The sequence below is a fragment of the Cydia splendana genome, chromosome 26, assembly GCF_910591565.1.
Source record: "Cydia splendana chromosome 26, ilCydSple1.2, whole genome shotgun sequence".
In the NCBI taxonomy this organism is placed as follows: domain Eukaryota; kingdom Metazoa; phylum Arthropoda; class Insecta; order Lepidoptera; family Tortricidae; genus Cydia; species Cydia splendana.
Window position 1 is genome coordinate 3,286,290 of NC_085985.1, and position 14,806 is coordinate 3,301,095.

General features: G+C 38.5%; 1 protein-coding gene across 1 annotated transcript in view; it reads right to left on the reverse strand.

The window, feature by feature from the left end:
- Positions 1–14,806, reverse strand: part of LOC134803426 (insulin-degrading enzyme) — a 67,614-nt gene that overhangs the window by 25,269 nt on the left and 27,539 nt on the right. The window contains exons 17-21 of the mRNA XM_063776244.1: positions 9,175–9,330; positions 5,621–5,696; positions 2,440–2,566; positions 1,417–1,487; positions 469–626 (exon numbers count right to left, since the gene is read on the reverse strand). Coding sequence (XP_063632314.1) covers positions 469–626; positions 1,417–1,487; positions 2,440–2,566; positions 5,621–5,696; positions 9,175–9,330 — 588 coding nt within the window. The remainder of the gene's footprint in view (positions 1–468; positions 627–1,416; positions 1,488–2,439; positions 2,567–5,620; positions 5,697–9,174; positions 9,331–14,806) is intronic.

The following is a 14,806-nucleotide window of genomic DNA, read 5'->3' on the forward strand; positions in this document are numbered from 1 at the left end:
GAGTACAATCTATGTTTTAATTATTTGCTCGTGTTACAGGCCACACCCGGTAAATTCCATATTAGTACATCGTTTTGACAGTTCTAAAAAAGTAACTGATTTTGACTAGTAATAGGAAAATACCCTATTATTGGTATAAAAATTAAATTAGCAAAATTAGACGAACAAATAATAATACAAAAAAACTTTGCCTGTTTCATACATTTTGCTGGTCCAATTTCTATGGGAGCGTAAATTTTTTTTCGCAATTTCAGGGTTGGTCCCATAGTAAAATTGCTCAGTATAATCCCAAAACCTCCCTGGCAACGGGAATGCAGTTATTTTTAGCCACCGTGTATATTTTGTGCAATAAGTTTAAATAAATAAATAAACATTAGGTCGAGTCGCTCGCACGCTGCACGCGTAGTAGAGAGACGCGCAAGATGATTTGTGTACTGCATTCTCTTTCCCTCATAGTGTATATGTTACCTTAGTCCGTAGCACATTGAAGCAGGGCTCCGACAGGGTCTGTGCGAGCAACTCCAGCACAACATTTGGTCGAGTCGCTCGCACGCCGCACGCGTAGTAGAGAGACGCGCAAGACGATTTGTGTACTGCGTTCTCTTTCTCTCGCAAATAATGTGCTCCTGTCAAAGAAAACGATATCTTTTATTTGTTTATTTTTGGACGAAACGATTTTTTGTCACTCTCTGCCATACATGTGCACTCACGTCCATGCTTTGACAACAAGATTCTAATGCAATGTCAGCGGTGCGAAACTCCTCCCTTCGGGCAAACTCGGCTCCTTTCGGCTCAGCATTGCTCCCAGCAATTATTAGGGTTGGCACAATTTGACGTCGCTTTGCGTGCACGACCACAGATAAGATAATTATTTGAATTTTGACAACCGTAAATAGTCGAAAGGGATAGTGGCATATTATAAAGGGACAGTTTGATTCGACCCTGAATCGCTGTCAAACTTCGGTTTTGTAGGAAGTGTCCTTTCTGTACGGTAGTGCTATTACTTATTCTGTGCTGGAGGCCTTGGACTGTTTTTACAAGCTTTTATTTAGTTTCACCTGACCGTTGTCTGTCTGTCTGTCTATGTGTAATCAAATCTTGCAAGTTAAATTTGATCCACTTCCCGGTTTCCGATTGAGCTGAAATTTTGCATACATACGTAAGTCGGGTGACAATGCAATATTACGGTGTCATCGAGCTGATCTGATGATGGAGACCGGAGGTGGCCATAGGAACTCTGTGATAAAACAACGAAAGCTAATTGTGTTTGGGGTTTTTAGAATTGTCTCGATGAGTATTAGTTGCCTGTGAAAAAAAAAGTACAGTCGGCGATAAAAGCTTGTACCAAAAATGAAATTTTTGCCATAAACTTATTCTTCGTGTATAACATTTATTTCAGTTTGTAACTAAACATACCTTTTTCTATTTCCACTTCTCTGTATAATAGAAGCTGTTGAGCTAGAAGAGGTGATGCGTCTTTTGGTATTCTGAAAGTAACAGAATATATTTACTTTTCTGGTCCTTTACGCTGGTGGCGTAGCGGTAAGGGCGTGCGACTTCCAATCCGGAGGTCGCGAGTTCAAACCCCGGCTCGTATCAATGAGTTTTCCGGAACTTATGTACGAAATATCATTTGATATTTACCAGTCGCTTCGGTGAAAGGAAACATAGTGAGGAAATCTGACCAATCCTAATTGGAAGGTCAGATGGCAGTCGCTTTTGTAAAAACTAATGCCTACGCCAAATCTTGGGATTAGTTGTCAAGCGGACCCCCAGGCTCCCATGAGCCGTGGCAAAATGCCGGGATAACGCGAGGAGAAAAAGAACAGCGTTGACAAAGAGAATTTGAAATAGAGAGTTACTGTCATGGTAAATTATGTAGCTACAGTACATTTACTGCAGTGGTTCCTAACCTGGGGGTAATTACCCCCGCGGGGGTAAAACTGATATTTTGCGGGGGTAATAAGCTAACCTAATATAACAATACAACAAACGTACACATTGTATTTTTTGGTTACCATTGAGAGGAGGGGTAAAATCAGGTTCACTAGTTAGTCATAGGGGTGACCGGACTGAAAAGGTTAGGAACCACTGATTTACTGCCATCTTTCGACAGAAGATAAAAACTGTTAGAACGCCATTTGACTTTGATCATTATTCTTTCACTGATATGTGTAGGTACTCGAGAGTGGGCTGAAGGTTATGGCGCCATCGCTCGAAAAGATTGCACCATACCTTTGGCCTATAGTCGAGTAGATGGCGTTAATATTAATATTTAATAAGTTAACACATATCAGTGAAAGAATAAGGATCAAAGTCAAATGGCGTTCTAACAGTTTTATGTTCTGTCGAAAGATGGCAGTAAATTTACAGTGGCTACATAATTTACTTTGACAATCCGTCTCCTTGGCGTTAATAAGCTCAATATGTTGAACTTACTTCCCCTCAACCATGTCTGCGATCCTAAGCGCCTTCTCTCTGGTGAGGTTGCCGAACATGAGGCCCTCGATGTGGACTTTTCTGATGAAGCGTGCTGCGAAATCATCCAGCATCTCCGGCGTTAGACCTGCATACAGATAAGAAATAGGGAATATTAGGCAAAGCTCTGCGTAGGTAGCACTACTAGCACATTCAGTAAACAAACCTCATTGACATCATCAATGACAGACACATCATGCGTCACTAGGCCAATCACATGGCCTACCGTGAAACACGACAATCGAAACTTCGGTTCCTGCCTCTCTATCACTCTTGCACATTCGAGCGATAAAGAGGCAGATAACTAAATTTCGATTTTCGCGATTGGCGGTAGGCCCTTGTTAACAAACCGATGCATCAATGTCATATTTTAATGTCTGTCAAAAAACAGTTTAAGGCACGGTATGTATAAGTTGCTCTATGAGTTTACTAGAGGCGGTAGTGCTGCACTCTGGCGGGAGAACATTGCAGTAATATCCCCTATTAATCATGTAGGAGTAAAACTCATCTATAGTTAATATACAGACATAGAAGTTTTTGTGGCAAAAATGAGTGTTTGAGAAAATGAAACATCGATAAATTTGCTATCGATAAGTCTTAGCTAGATTAATATTTTAAATATGTAACTTCTAGCAGTGGGGAGACACTCCTCACTTCGGACGAACTCGGCTCCGCTCGGCTCAGCCTTGCTCCGAGCAATTAGGGTTGACAGAACTTGACGTCCCTTTGCGTGCACGACCACAGATAAGATAGTGGCTTGAATTTTGACAACCCTAAATAGCCGAAAGGGATAGTGCCATATCGTCGGCTTAAGTCGCAAACCTCGGAACTCCTCCGACTCCTCTTACGAGGTTTACGACTTTAAGTATTGTTGGCTAAAGGTAGCAATTACTAATTTCCTTGAAATGGAGTTACGAGGTTTGCGACTTAAGGCGACGATATGTTAGAAAGGGACAGCATGGTTCGACCCTGAACCGCTGTCAAACTTCGGTTTTGTAGGAAGTTTCCTTTCTGTACGGCAGTACTATTATTTATTCTGTGATTTGAGTAAAACCACAGACAAATATCAATAAAGAAACGGTGATAACTCCATACATCAGTTTTCTTACCAAAACGCGAATTATTTCGTAGACGACATCTGTCGTCAAGTAGTGGAATTATCAGTACCGCTACTTAACACCAGGCCCCTGTTTCACCAACGTGACAGGTGCGACGAATTGTAAAATCACTGTTGCTGACGTCACAGGCATCCATGGGCTACGGTTACCGCTTACCATCGGGCGGGCCGTATTCCTGTTTGCCACCATCATTGTATTATTAAAAAAAACTTTATGATATCGGAAAAAAACAGATATTTCTCTTGCTAAGTTTATGACAATTGTCACAAGAAACACTACAATTGTCACGAAATTCCGACATATAACTCATTACCTGTCAAGAATTACCTACAATTCTTCTAAATCTTTGACAATTGTCAGAAACTTCGCAGGAGAAATATCTGTTTTTATCCGATATAATAAAGTTTTTTTAAATAATACAATGATGGTGGCAAACAGGAGTACGGCCCGCCCGATGGTAAGTGGTAATCGTAGCCCATGGATGCCTGTGACGTCAGCAACAGTGATTTTACAATTCGTCGCACCTGTCACCGATGTGAAATTGGGGCCAGATGTCACAAGTGTCGCTACCGACGAAAAATGTACCGCTAATACAATTTACAACTAATATTACAAGCAGAAGGATTTGAAAATAGAGTTCCGGTTAATTCGGTTATAATACTAAAGGGGCCCACTGATTAACAGTCCGCCGGACGGTATCGGCCTGTCAGTTAGAACAAAATTTTGACAGTTCCGAACAACTGACAGGCCGATACCGTCCGGCGGACTGTTAATCAGTGGGCCCCTTTATAATATCAGCTGAAAATTGTTAAGACGAAACAGGAGCTGAGTTTTAAATATTTTAGGTAAATATACCCGTCTCGCTAACGGAAGCGGCACCTAAAAGTAGTTCGATAAGGACAAGGCGAAAAATCCTGCGTAAAAATCTCAAAAATCGAGGTTTCGTACTCCTCTGTTTCCTCCTCCAAAACTTAACCAATCGTAGCCAAATTTGGAAATCTAAATGATTATGAAATTATCTGTGTCGGACCGTTTTGCTTTTTTGGCTAATTGATATCAGTTTTGAATGCCACGCCTCTCATTGCGGGATAGTCAATTAGGCCATTTTGGCCATTTTTGAAGGGCTCTAGCGCCTTAAAAAACAAAAATATCAAAAAAAGCAAAACGGTCCGACACAGATATTGACAATATTAATCCGTGTTGAAAAAATCATTGCTCTAGCTTCAAAAACCACGGAAGAAAACGAGGAGTACGTTTGTATGGAGAAATGACCACCCCCGTTGGCTCTTAAGCATGAGACTTTCCGGTCGTCGCAACATCTATTGTCAAGTAAAAGTACTGGCCGCGTAGCCAAGATGCCAATCGCTTACGCTCCGTAGCGATCGAAACGCAACTGTCACTGTCGCACTAATATGGAAGAGTGATAGAGAGACATAAAGCTTTTCGCTGTCGAAGCGATAGCGATTGTAACCTTGGCTAGGCCGGCTGATAATTCCGCTACTCGATGCTAGATGTCAACTGCGAAATTGATAGTCGTTTTGGTACCAAAACTGATGGAGTGTCATTCTATGGAACTTGCTAACTATGTAAACAAAAGTCACCAGTAAATTCATCATTCAATGACAATTTCAATATGGCGGTTTGTTTACATAGTTAGCAAGTTCCATAGAATTACACTTTATGGACTGAGCACTCTATGTACTTTTTAGGGTTCCATATCCAAAGGGTAAAACGGGACCCTATTACTAAGACTCCCCTGTCCGTCCGTCCGTCCGTCCGTCACTAGGCTGTATCTCACGAACCGTGATAGCTAGACAGTTGAAATTTTCACAGATGATGTATTTCTGTTGCCGCTATAACAACAAATACTAAAGTACGGAACCCTCGGTGGGCGAGTCCGACTCGCACTTGTCCGGTTTTTTCTTTATGCCCCTGTGTAATGACCTCGCGCTCTACGTAAACGCATAATGATGCCGTATCTGTGTTCTCTATGTCAAGGACCTAACATGTTATGGTGTACTCACGATCGGCAGCCTCCAGAAGTTGGCACCTCGTCCACACCAGGTCGGATAAACAAAGAGCCTGCTGGTATACTGCGTGCTGAAAATAAACAGCTTTTGTTAAATATCTTCATCAAGCTTAGAATAAATTTAAAAGTGAAAAAAAATACTGTCTTGGGTCAGCCAAGACAAGACAAGACCAAGACGAAACAAAACAAAAAAGGCTTAATCGCGTATTTAAGTTTTAATATTTAAGGAGGTAAATCTTAAAACTTAAATACGCGATCAAAGACATATGTAACTTCGTATAAGACGAATAAAGTCTAAGGAAAAAACGTGCCTCGGAATTCAAGTAAAAGTCATTGTCGAATAGATGCCGCACACACCTTTAGCCTATCCTCGGCTAGATGGCGTGACGACACCGTTTCATATTTAACAATTTTAACACATAGATATCAGTGAAAGAACATGGATCAAAATGATATAAAAATAATAAAATCATTTATCCATATACAGGGTGGAAAGGCACGACGATCCTTTCCGGAAATGGGAGATAGTTTAGCCTAAGCTCTATATTTTCTCCATAGAAACTATGTTAATATGGGCAACCGTTTCTAAATTATGACCTTTTAAACATCCACGCAAAAAACTACTTTGTTCTAACCCTAACAGGTGACAGGGTCAATGAACTTACTTGTAAACAATCAGTATTCGACAGGAAATTATGCTTATTTGTTGCCATCTAACCATTTTTAGGTCTGCTTACAGCACGGTAAGAATCATTGCAGGATTTTCGCTTTCTTAGTGGTTCCACTTGTTCAATACTTGAATGAAATAGTTATGTTATTCCTTAATATTAATAATACTAACCACAACATTGTTTACAACGACAGTTCAAATGGTGACATTGACAACCACTCAAAAGTACGCAATCGTCTTATAAATATCTCTGGTTTCCTTGACTGATAAAAAGGTTTTAGTTTCTTAACACGTTTCACAAAATTATTTTCGAATAATTGGAAACTATCTAAAATAATTAAAAATAACAAGTAGGTTGTGTTAATTGCACCAAATGAACTTGCAAAAATTAAATACTAAGAATAAATCAAGAATAAATACTTCTTAAATACCTAACTAACAAACCTTCTTGCGTGGTAGGAAATAGACAAGACGTCTGATGTTTGAAATTAAATTTTCATTGAACTATACTTATTGAATGTCATATTCTTCAAATAAAAATGTTAGATGCTCGTGGCTATTTAAATTTGTGGGGCTGTGTAAAAGATATGGTGTACCAAACCAAACGGAATGTGAAACTGCGGACGAAATGAGACAAAGGCTAATTGGTGCTTTCTGCGGAGGATAAATGACGAAGAGCATACACTATATCGCATGTGCATCGACATACTCGGGTACGGGCTGCGGCGGCGTTGTAATACACGGAGGTACATTTGAACACCGTATGTGAAAAGAAGATAGTATTAAATATTGGAAAAAAGTAATTATCTAAGAAAGTAATAAAATTGTTTGTAATATTTTTGCATGCATTTGATTTATTTGACATTTATGCGTCATTCATACATCATTGCGATACTGTCAACGATCGGAAAAAAGTGTAAAGTCCCGAGCTTTCCCGACGGAGATCCTTAATCTAGCCGTCATGTGCACATGCTATAGGGTTATCACCACAGTTAAAAAGTAGTATTTTTGCAATTTTTATTTTTTACTCAATTAACGATTCTTACCATTACCAATAGTCTCTGTATCACTTAAACGACCTAATACTTCCGGGAAGGATCGTCGTGCCTTTCCACCCTGTATATAATTTTTTTGATAACTTTATACGTTTTCATTTTGAGTTTTAGTCGTGTGTCGATAGATGGCAGTAAATTTACAGTGACTACAAAATTTACAATGACAGGACCCCTCTATACTATCTATTCTTTTTGACGCGATTAAGTCCCGTTGTGTAGTTTGATAATGTTTAATACTCGTGGAAGTTTCAATCAGTGTTAAAACAAAAAAAACCCAAGACAGTAATTCTTTCCACTTTTAAATTTATTCTAAGCTTAATAGCATCGTTCGCAGACGTTTCTGCTTGTTAAAAAATAAAAATACATAAATATCTTCATCAGACAGGCTTTTTTAATCAACCATAATATATGGGGCATTATCTATGAAAAGGGACCTTATTGTCAATGGCGCTTACGCCGCACAGCTTCGCGCGACATTGTGTTTATATCGGAGCATCGTTAATAATGGCGTAAGCGCCATCGACAGTAAGGTCCCTTTTCATAGATAACGTCACATACGTTCCCCATTTATTTTTACATTTGGAAAATGTAAAGCCACTTTACCATGTTTGGTCATTTACATAAAGGCATATCTTATATCTTTAAACGACCAATTCTTGTTTATTTAGATATATATTTCGGGGATCTCGGAAAGAGCTCTAACGATTTCGATGAAATTTCCGGGGCCATAAATCGATCTAGCTAGGTCATTATCTCTGGGAAAACGTGCATTTTTAAATATTTATATGTTTTCCGAGCAAAGTTCGGTCGGTCTCGCAGATATTTATAAATTATTTGACATTAACAGCAATGATTTCTCGGCATTCGTGCGCGAACTGTTATAGCCGGTCAAACAAGTTTGTCAAAGGGTAAAAACGGGTTATTAAGACTCCGCTGTCCGTCTGTTTGTCTGTCTGTCTGTCGGTCACCAGGCCGTATCTCATGAACCGTGATAGCTAGACAGTTGAAATTTTCACAGATGATGTATTTCTGCTGCCGCTATAACAACAAATACTAAAAACAAAATAAAATAAATATTTAAGTGGGGCTCCCATACAACAAACCTGATTTTATTGCCGTTTTTACGTACGGAACCCTTCGTGCACGAGTCCGACTAGCACGTGGCCGGTTTTTGTTTAAATTTGCCGCTCTTTTCTACAGACGGAAACGCCTTGACAGAGTAGAGTTAGACCAAGAAAAGTCTACAACGATTTTGATAGCATACGCAGTGCAAGTGTTATTTTAAACGTCAAACTTCTATGAAATTATAACGTATAAATTACACTTGCACTGCGTATACTATAGTCTGTCAAGCAAAGTATGTCAGTAGCAATGTACAGCAAAGTGAAATAGGGCAACACTCAAAGAGCAGTATTACGCTAAGAAAAGCAGCAATGTACATCGAACCAAAACATGTCATTGTCATAACCTCAAATTTTACAAATATTTACGATCAACGAGCATCATTGTACATTGTAGGCACCTTGACTTTGCTTCAGTTCATGCACAATCTTATTTAATATATTGGTATTTAATGGTGACAGCAGAAATTTCTCTCATTCATAGCAACGATTCAGAATGTAAACAAACAAGATGATAGCTGTCATTCACGTTCCACATTCCACAGATAAAACACAGATGACACGCGATTTTAAAATTATTCGAAAACTGTTGCTATCCCGCGATTTTTCAAATTTGCCGCCTTTTGCTAGTGACAAGATTCGCTTGACCAAGTATCTCTTCTTCAAGTTCAAGTTTTCTTGGTCCAACTCTATATGTACCCACCTGATAAGGTTGTTCAGCCTCAAAATTCCTGATGCCGCGAATATGGTTCTCCTTCATGATGGCGAACCGCTGCGGGTCCGCCTTGAAGTTGACAATGTTGTCTATTATCTTCTCCAGCAACACGTGCTGCTTGTCATCGTACCCGTCTATCGTTATCTGTGGTCAAAATATTCATGAGGTTAACCTTTTTAAATCTAACTATACTATATATCCATAAAAGCCGATTCCCACCGGCTTGCCTGTTTTTGGACGTTTGAGCAGAGTTGTAAAGGAAATATGTAAGCCAAATTAGCCCCGGCTTGCCTATGGATATGTTTGACGCGCCGCCACTGATGAGTTCTTCATTTCCTGCTACCCAAAGGTTGTCTGGAAGAGATCGCTGTTTAGCGATAAGACCGTCTGTTGTTACCTGGTTCTATTTTAAAAAAAAATAAATTTCTTTGTAGTTTTACATGTATGTAAAATGTATAATTATTGGTGCAATAAAGAATATTTACTTACTTACTCTGTATCTTTAGGTATTTAAATAAAAGTAAACAAAATCTACCCTCAAATGGCTCCTTAAGCCAGTTGAGGGTAGATGAAAACATTACATGATCAAATAATGTAGGTTAAAGTCAGGTCGTTCAGTGACCGATCCAGGCGGTTTTGTATTTGGTTGGTTAACCAATAAACGTTATAACTACCCGAAAATGTAAAAATTGTTTGTTTACTTTTATTTAAATACCTAAAGATATTTTTTTAAAGGAATGGCCAGAGACTGCACTGGATCGGGAAGACTGGAAAAAGTGGGGGGAGGCCTTTGCCCAGCAGTGGGACACTATAGGCTCCCAATAATAATAATAAACCTAAAGATATAGACTATCATAAGGAAAAATCCCTACTAATCCTTAAAGTGTATTCATCGTTACTTGTCCTATCATGTAAACAAACACTTCTCGAAGACACTTTTCTCTGGAATTACACAAAAATGATGAGTTAAAATGTTGTTGTATACTTAAAGAAACTCACAATTTATAGAAATCAACCAAATAACTGAATATAATAACATTTCTAATAAGATTTTCATCAATAATCGCAGTAACATCATCATCTCAAAAACATGTGACATTACGATGTCTAGATTGTCTACGAATCGTATTGTTGGAAAGACACTTTGACGTCACGTTTGCTTACATGATAAGACACGTTACGATGAATACACTTTACAAATATTATAAAAGCGATGATGATGATTATATCGTAGATGTCGACTACGAAATAACTCGCGTTTTGGTAAGAAAACTGATGTATGGAGTTACCACTCTTTCTTTACTTATGGACCATAGAGTACAAAAATGACCCACTGTCAACTTTCAATCGAGATTTAATCGAAAATGTATTCGATTAATATTCAGATTAATTCAATTTCAATCGTATGTTAGGTCGACTAAATTAATCGCGATTAAAATTTGACGATTAACTTTTTTATTCGACTAATTAGTCGAATAAAAAGTTTATCGATTAATGCCCATCTCTGGTGGTAACACACCCTCAGATTCCTCCTGGACTTGGTATATGAGTAAACTAATCTTATCGCCCAAACCGATTGATAATTAACATCCCTGAGATTCGAGTAGAGTAACGACTAGCGACATAACACTACATCTTACCAAAGAGAATATGAAATAGAGGCGGATTGTCAAAGTAAATTATGTAGCCACAGTAGAAAGCCATTTGACTTTGATCCTTATTCTTTCACTGATATGTGTTAACTTATTAAATATTAATATTAACGCCATCTACTTGACTATAGGCCAAAGGTATGGTACAATCTTTTCGAGCGATGGCGCCATAACCTTCAGCCTATTCTTGAGTAAATGGCGTTAATATTAATATTTAACAAGTTAACACATATCAGTGAAAGAATAATGATCGAAGTCAAATGGCATTCTAACAGTTTAAATCGTCTGTCGAAAAATGGCAGAAAATGTACTGTAACTACATAATTTACCATGACAGTAACTCTCTATTTCCAATTCTGTTTGATTTTACTATAATTATAAAAGTAAGAACACTTACTTCTATAATGACTAGCTTGGCAGTTTTTGACGTAAATTTCTGTGGACGTGAAAGGAAAGGGGATGTTACTGGACAGGGGATACTACTAGATAGAAGTTAATCATCATTGAGAAGTGCGACTGTGTGCAAGTTTCCCTCCGCAAAAAATGGCAGAACAATTTGTACGGTAAGATATCGCTTGGGCTCCCTTCCGACACGTCGGAAGCCGGTGTTGCTCGAAGGGCCAAATATACACGGCGGCCAAAAAATAAGTGCATTCTGGTTGCCAGGGAGGTTTTGGGATTATACTGAGCAACTCCTACTATGGGACCAACCCCGACATCGCGAAAAAAACATTTACCCTCCCATAGAAAATGGACCAGCCAAAATGTATGAAACAGCCAAATTTCTTTTCGCGATTTCGGGGTTGGTCCCATAGTAAAAGTTGCTCAGTATAATCTCAAAACCTCCCTGGCAACAGGAATGCACTTATTTTTTGGCCACCCTGTATGTATATATATATAGTAACACGTCTTTGTTACCATAGAAATAAGGATGTGTTCCGTTATATTAGGCCACTTTGGGCGTAGTTATTTATTTGATGCTAAATGTACGCTAACACATAAATAAATAGATTAGATTAGATTCATTTATTTCTTGTTGTAAATATACATTAAATTTCACACGTCAAAATAGAATGCATTTCACAAAAAGATCGTCACAACAAAAAATATCAATAATAATAATCTAAAAACAATAAAATAACAGTAATACAATATAAAACGACTTTCTATAAAATAGAAAAGAGTAGGTAAAATGTAAAAATCAGTCAAATTATAAAGAATATAAAAAATAAAAATGTCCAAAAATAATAATAAAAATATTTAAAATATACGACTAGCCTAGGTAATGTCTAAAGGTCAAAATTAATATATTACAATAATAGGAAATGTATGTCAATTGTTACTAATTTATAAAAATTAAAAATATACTTATTAAAAAATTAAATAGTCAAGATTTTATTCTTTATATTCTTTGACAGAATAGAGGGTTTTATTTAATAAAAGTTCCTTCAATCGGCGCCCAAATACATCATCCGATGATTCATTTTTGAGAGTGGCGGGTAGACGTTCATAAAACGCCGGGCCTATTACGCGTGGGTTTTTGTCGAGCAGCGCAAGGCGCCGCGGCACGGACTGTAATCGGCCGGTCTGGCGGGTTATTCTGCCAGGCATGTCTATGCGTTTAAATAAACGAATGTTACGGCGTGTGAACATAATAATTTCATAGACATAGAGAGAGTAGTGCGTCATTATGTTATATTGCTTGAAGAGCTGTCGACATGAGTGTCTAGGATGTACACCCGCTAATACACGTAAGGCCTTTTTTTGTAATTTGAACACCCTCTCTGATTCTGTGCAATTTCCGTATAAAATAATACCGTACGCCATGAGTGATTGAAAATAGGAGTAGTATACTTGAAGCAGCATATTTTTTGAAATAATTGGCTTTAGTTTGCGCATCGCAAATATAGCACTACTAAGCTTTTCGCACAAGTTGTTAATGTGTTCTTTCCATTTTAGTTTTGCGTCAACGGTAAATCCAAGGAATCTGCACGAATCACACCTTGGAAGTGGAATCTGTATTTGCGGAATATTAATCAAAGAACTTGCGGAAAAAAGCATTATATTCGATTTTGTGACGTTGAGGATGAGGCCGTTCGCTGAGAACCACTCATGAAGTTGGGTGCATGTATTTGCTATTTTTTCCTCGAGCTGCGAGTACGTATGCGCCTTCACTACCACGGTGGTGTCATCAGCGAACAACACCATCTTGCCATCATCAATAGAGGAAGGGAGATCGTTAATGAATATTAAAAATAGGGTATTTCCGAGCGCGGAGCCTTGAGGTATCCCTTGTTCCAGTATACCTGCGTCGGATTTAACACTTTTGCCCTTAATTTTGACCTCCACTGTCTGCCGTCTATTTCGAAGGAACGATTTAAATAATTTATGGGTGTTATTAGCGATTCCATAGTTTCCGATCTTTTCTAACAGTAAGTCATGATTTATAACGTCGAAGGCTTTAGACAAGTCGCAGAATATCCCTGCCGGTTTGTCCTTTTCATCTAACGCCGTAGCTATGCAATCATATACTTCATATGCAGCTGTTGTGGTGGACCTATTTTTTCTATACGCAAACTGTCTGTCCGTCAGTAGGTCATTTGTCTCTAAGTGATGCATTAAACTATTTGATACAATTGATTCGACTAATTTAGAGATGTTGGGGACAATAGTGATGGGCCTGTAATTGTCCACAACGTTTTTGCAAGGATCGTATTTCTAACCTAACCTAGTTTTAACAGCAGTTCGTTTTTACAATGGTCGCAGTTCTAACCTAACCTAACCCACTTTTGTGGCAGCAGTTCGTTTTTGCGAGGGTCACAGTTCTAACCTAACCTAACCCACTTTTGTGGCAACAGTTCGTTTTTGCAAGGATCGCAGTTCTAACCTAACCTAACACACTTTTGTGGCAGCAGTTCGTTTTTGCAAGGATCGTATTTCTAACCTAACCTAGTTTTAACAGCAGTTCGTTTTTACAATGGTCGCAGTTCTAACCTAACCTAACCCACTTTTGTGGCAGCAGTTCGTTTTTGCGAGGGTCACAGTTCTAACCTAACCTAACCCACTTTTGTGGCAACAGTTCGTTACCATTCATTATGGAAGGTAATTGTTATGATAATTGATCAATAGGAAAAGTAACTTTTATGACAATTGATAATTAGGGCAATAGCCATTAGGTCAAAACAGTTAGAGCATATTATTTTATGCCAAACTATGTTTTTTCAATGTATGTCTGTTGTCTGTGTGTTTACGAATAAAAAACTATTCTATTCTATTCTATTCTATTCTATTGTTAAGTAAAACCGCTCTAGCTCGTGCTACCACCAGGGACAGGAACCGGTTACCTTAACCGGGGTTTTTCATAGGGTTATTTTAGAGGTGTTTATAAGCCTATCGTTGCTTGACCTAACACTCGTATGCCCTAATTTTGGTTTCCCTATTTCGTTTCGTTTTGACAATGGTCGCAGTTCTAACCTAACCTAACCCACTTTTGTGGCAGCAGTTCCTGTTTGTGAGGATCACAGTTCTAACCTAACCTAACCCACTTTCGTGGCAGCAGTTCGTTTCTGCGAGGATCAGAGTTCTAACCTAACCTAACCCACTTTTGTGGCAACAGTTCGTTTTTGCAAGGATCGCAGTTCTGACCTAACCTAACCCACTTTTGTGGCAGCAGTTCGTTTTTGCAAGGATCGTATTTCTAACCTAACCTAGTTTTAACAGCAGTTCGTTTTTACAATGGTCGCAGTTCTAACCTAACCCACTTTTGTGGCAGCAGTTCGTTTTTGCGAGGGTCACAGTTCTAACCTAACCTAACCCACTTTTGTGGCAACAGTTCGTTTTTGCAAGGATCGCAGTTCTAACCTAACCTAACACACTTTTGTGGCAGCAGTTCGTTTTTGCAAGGATCGTATTTCTAACCTAACCTAGTTTTAACAGCAGTTCGTTTTTACAATGGTCGCAGTTCTAAC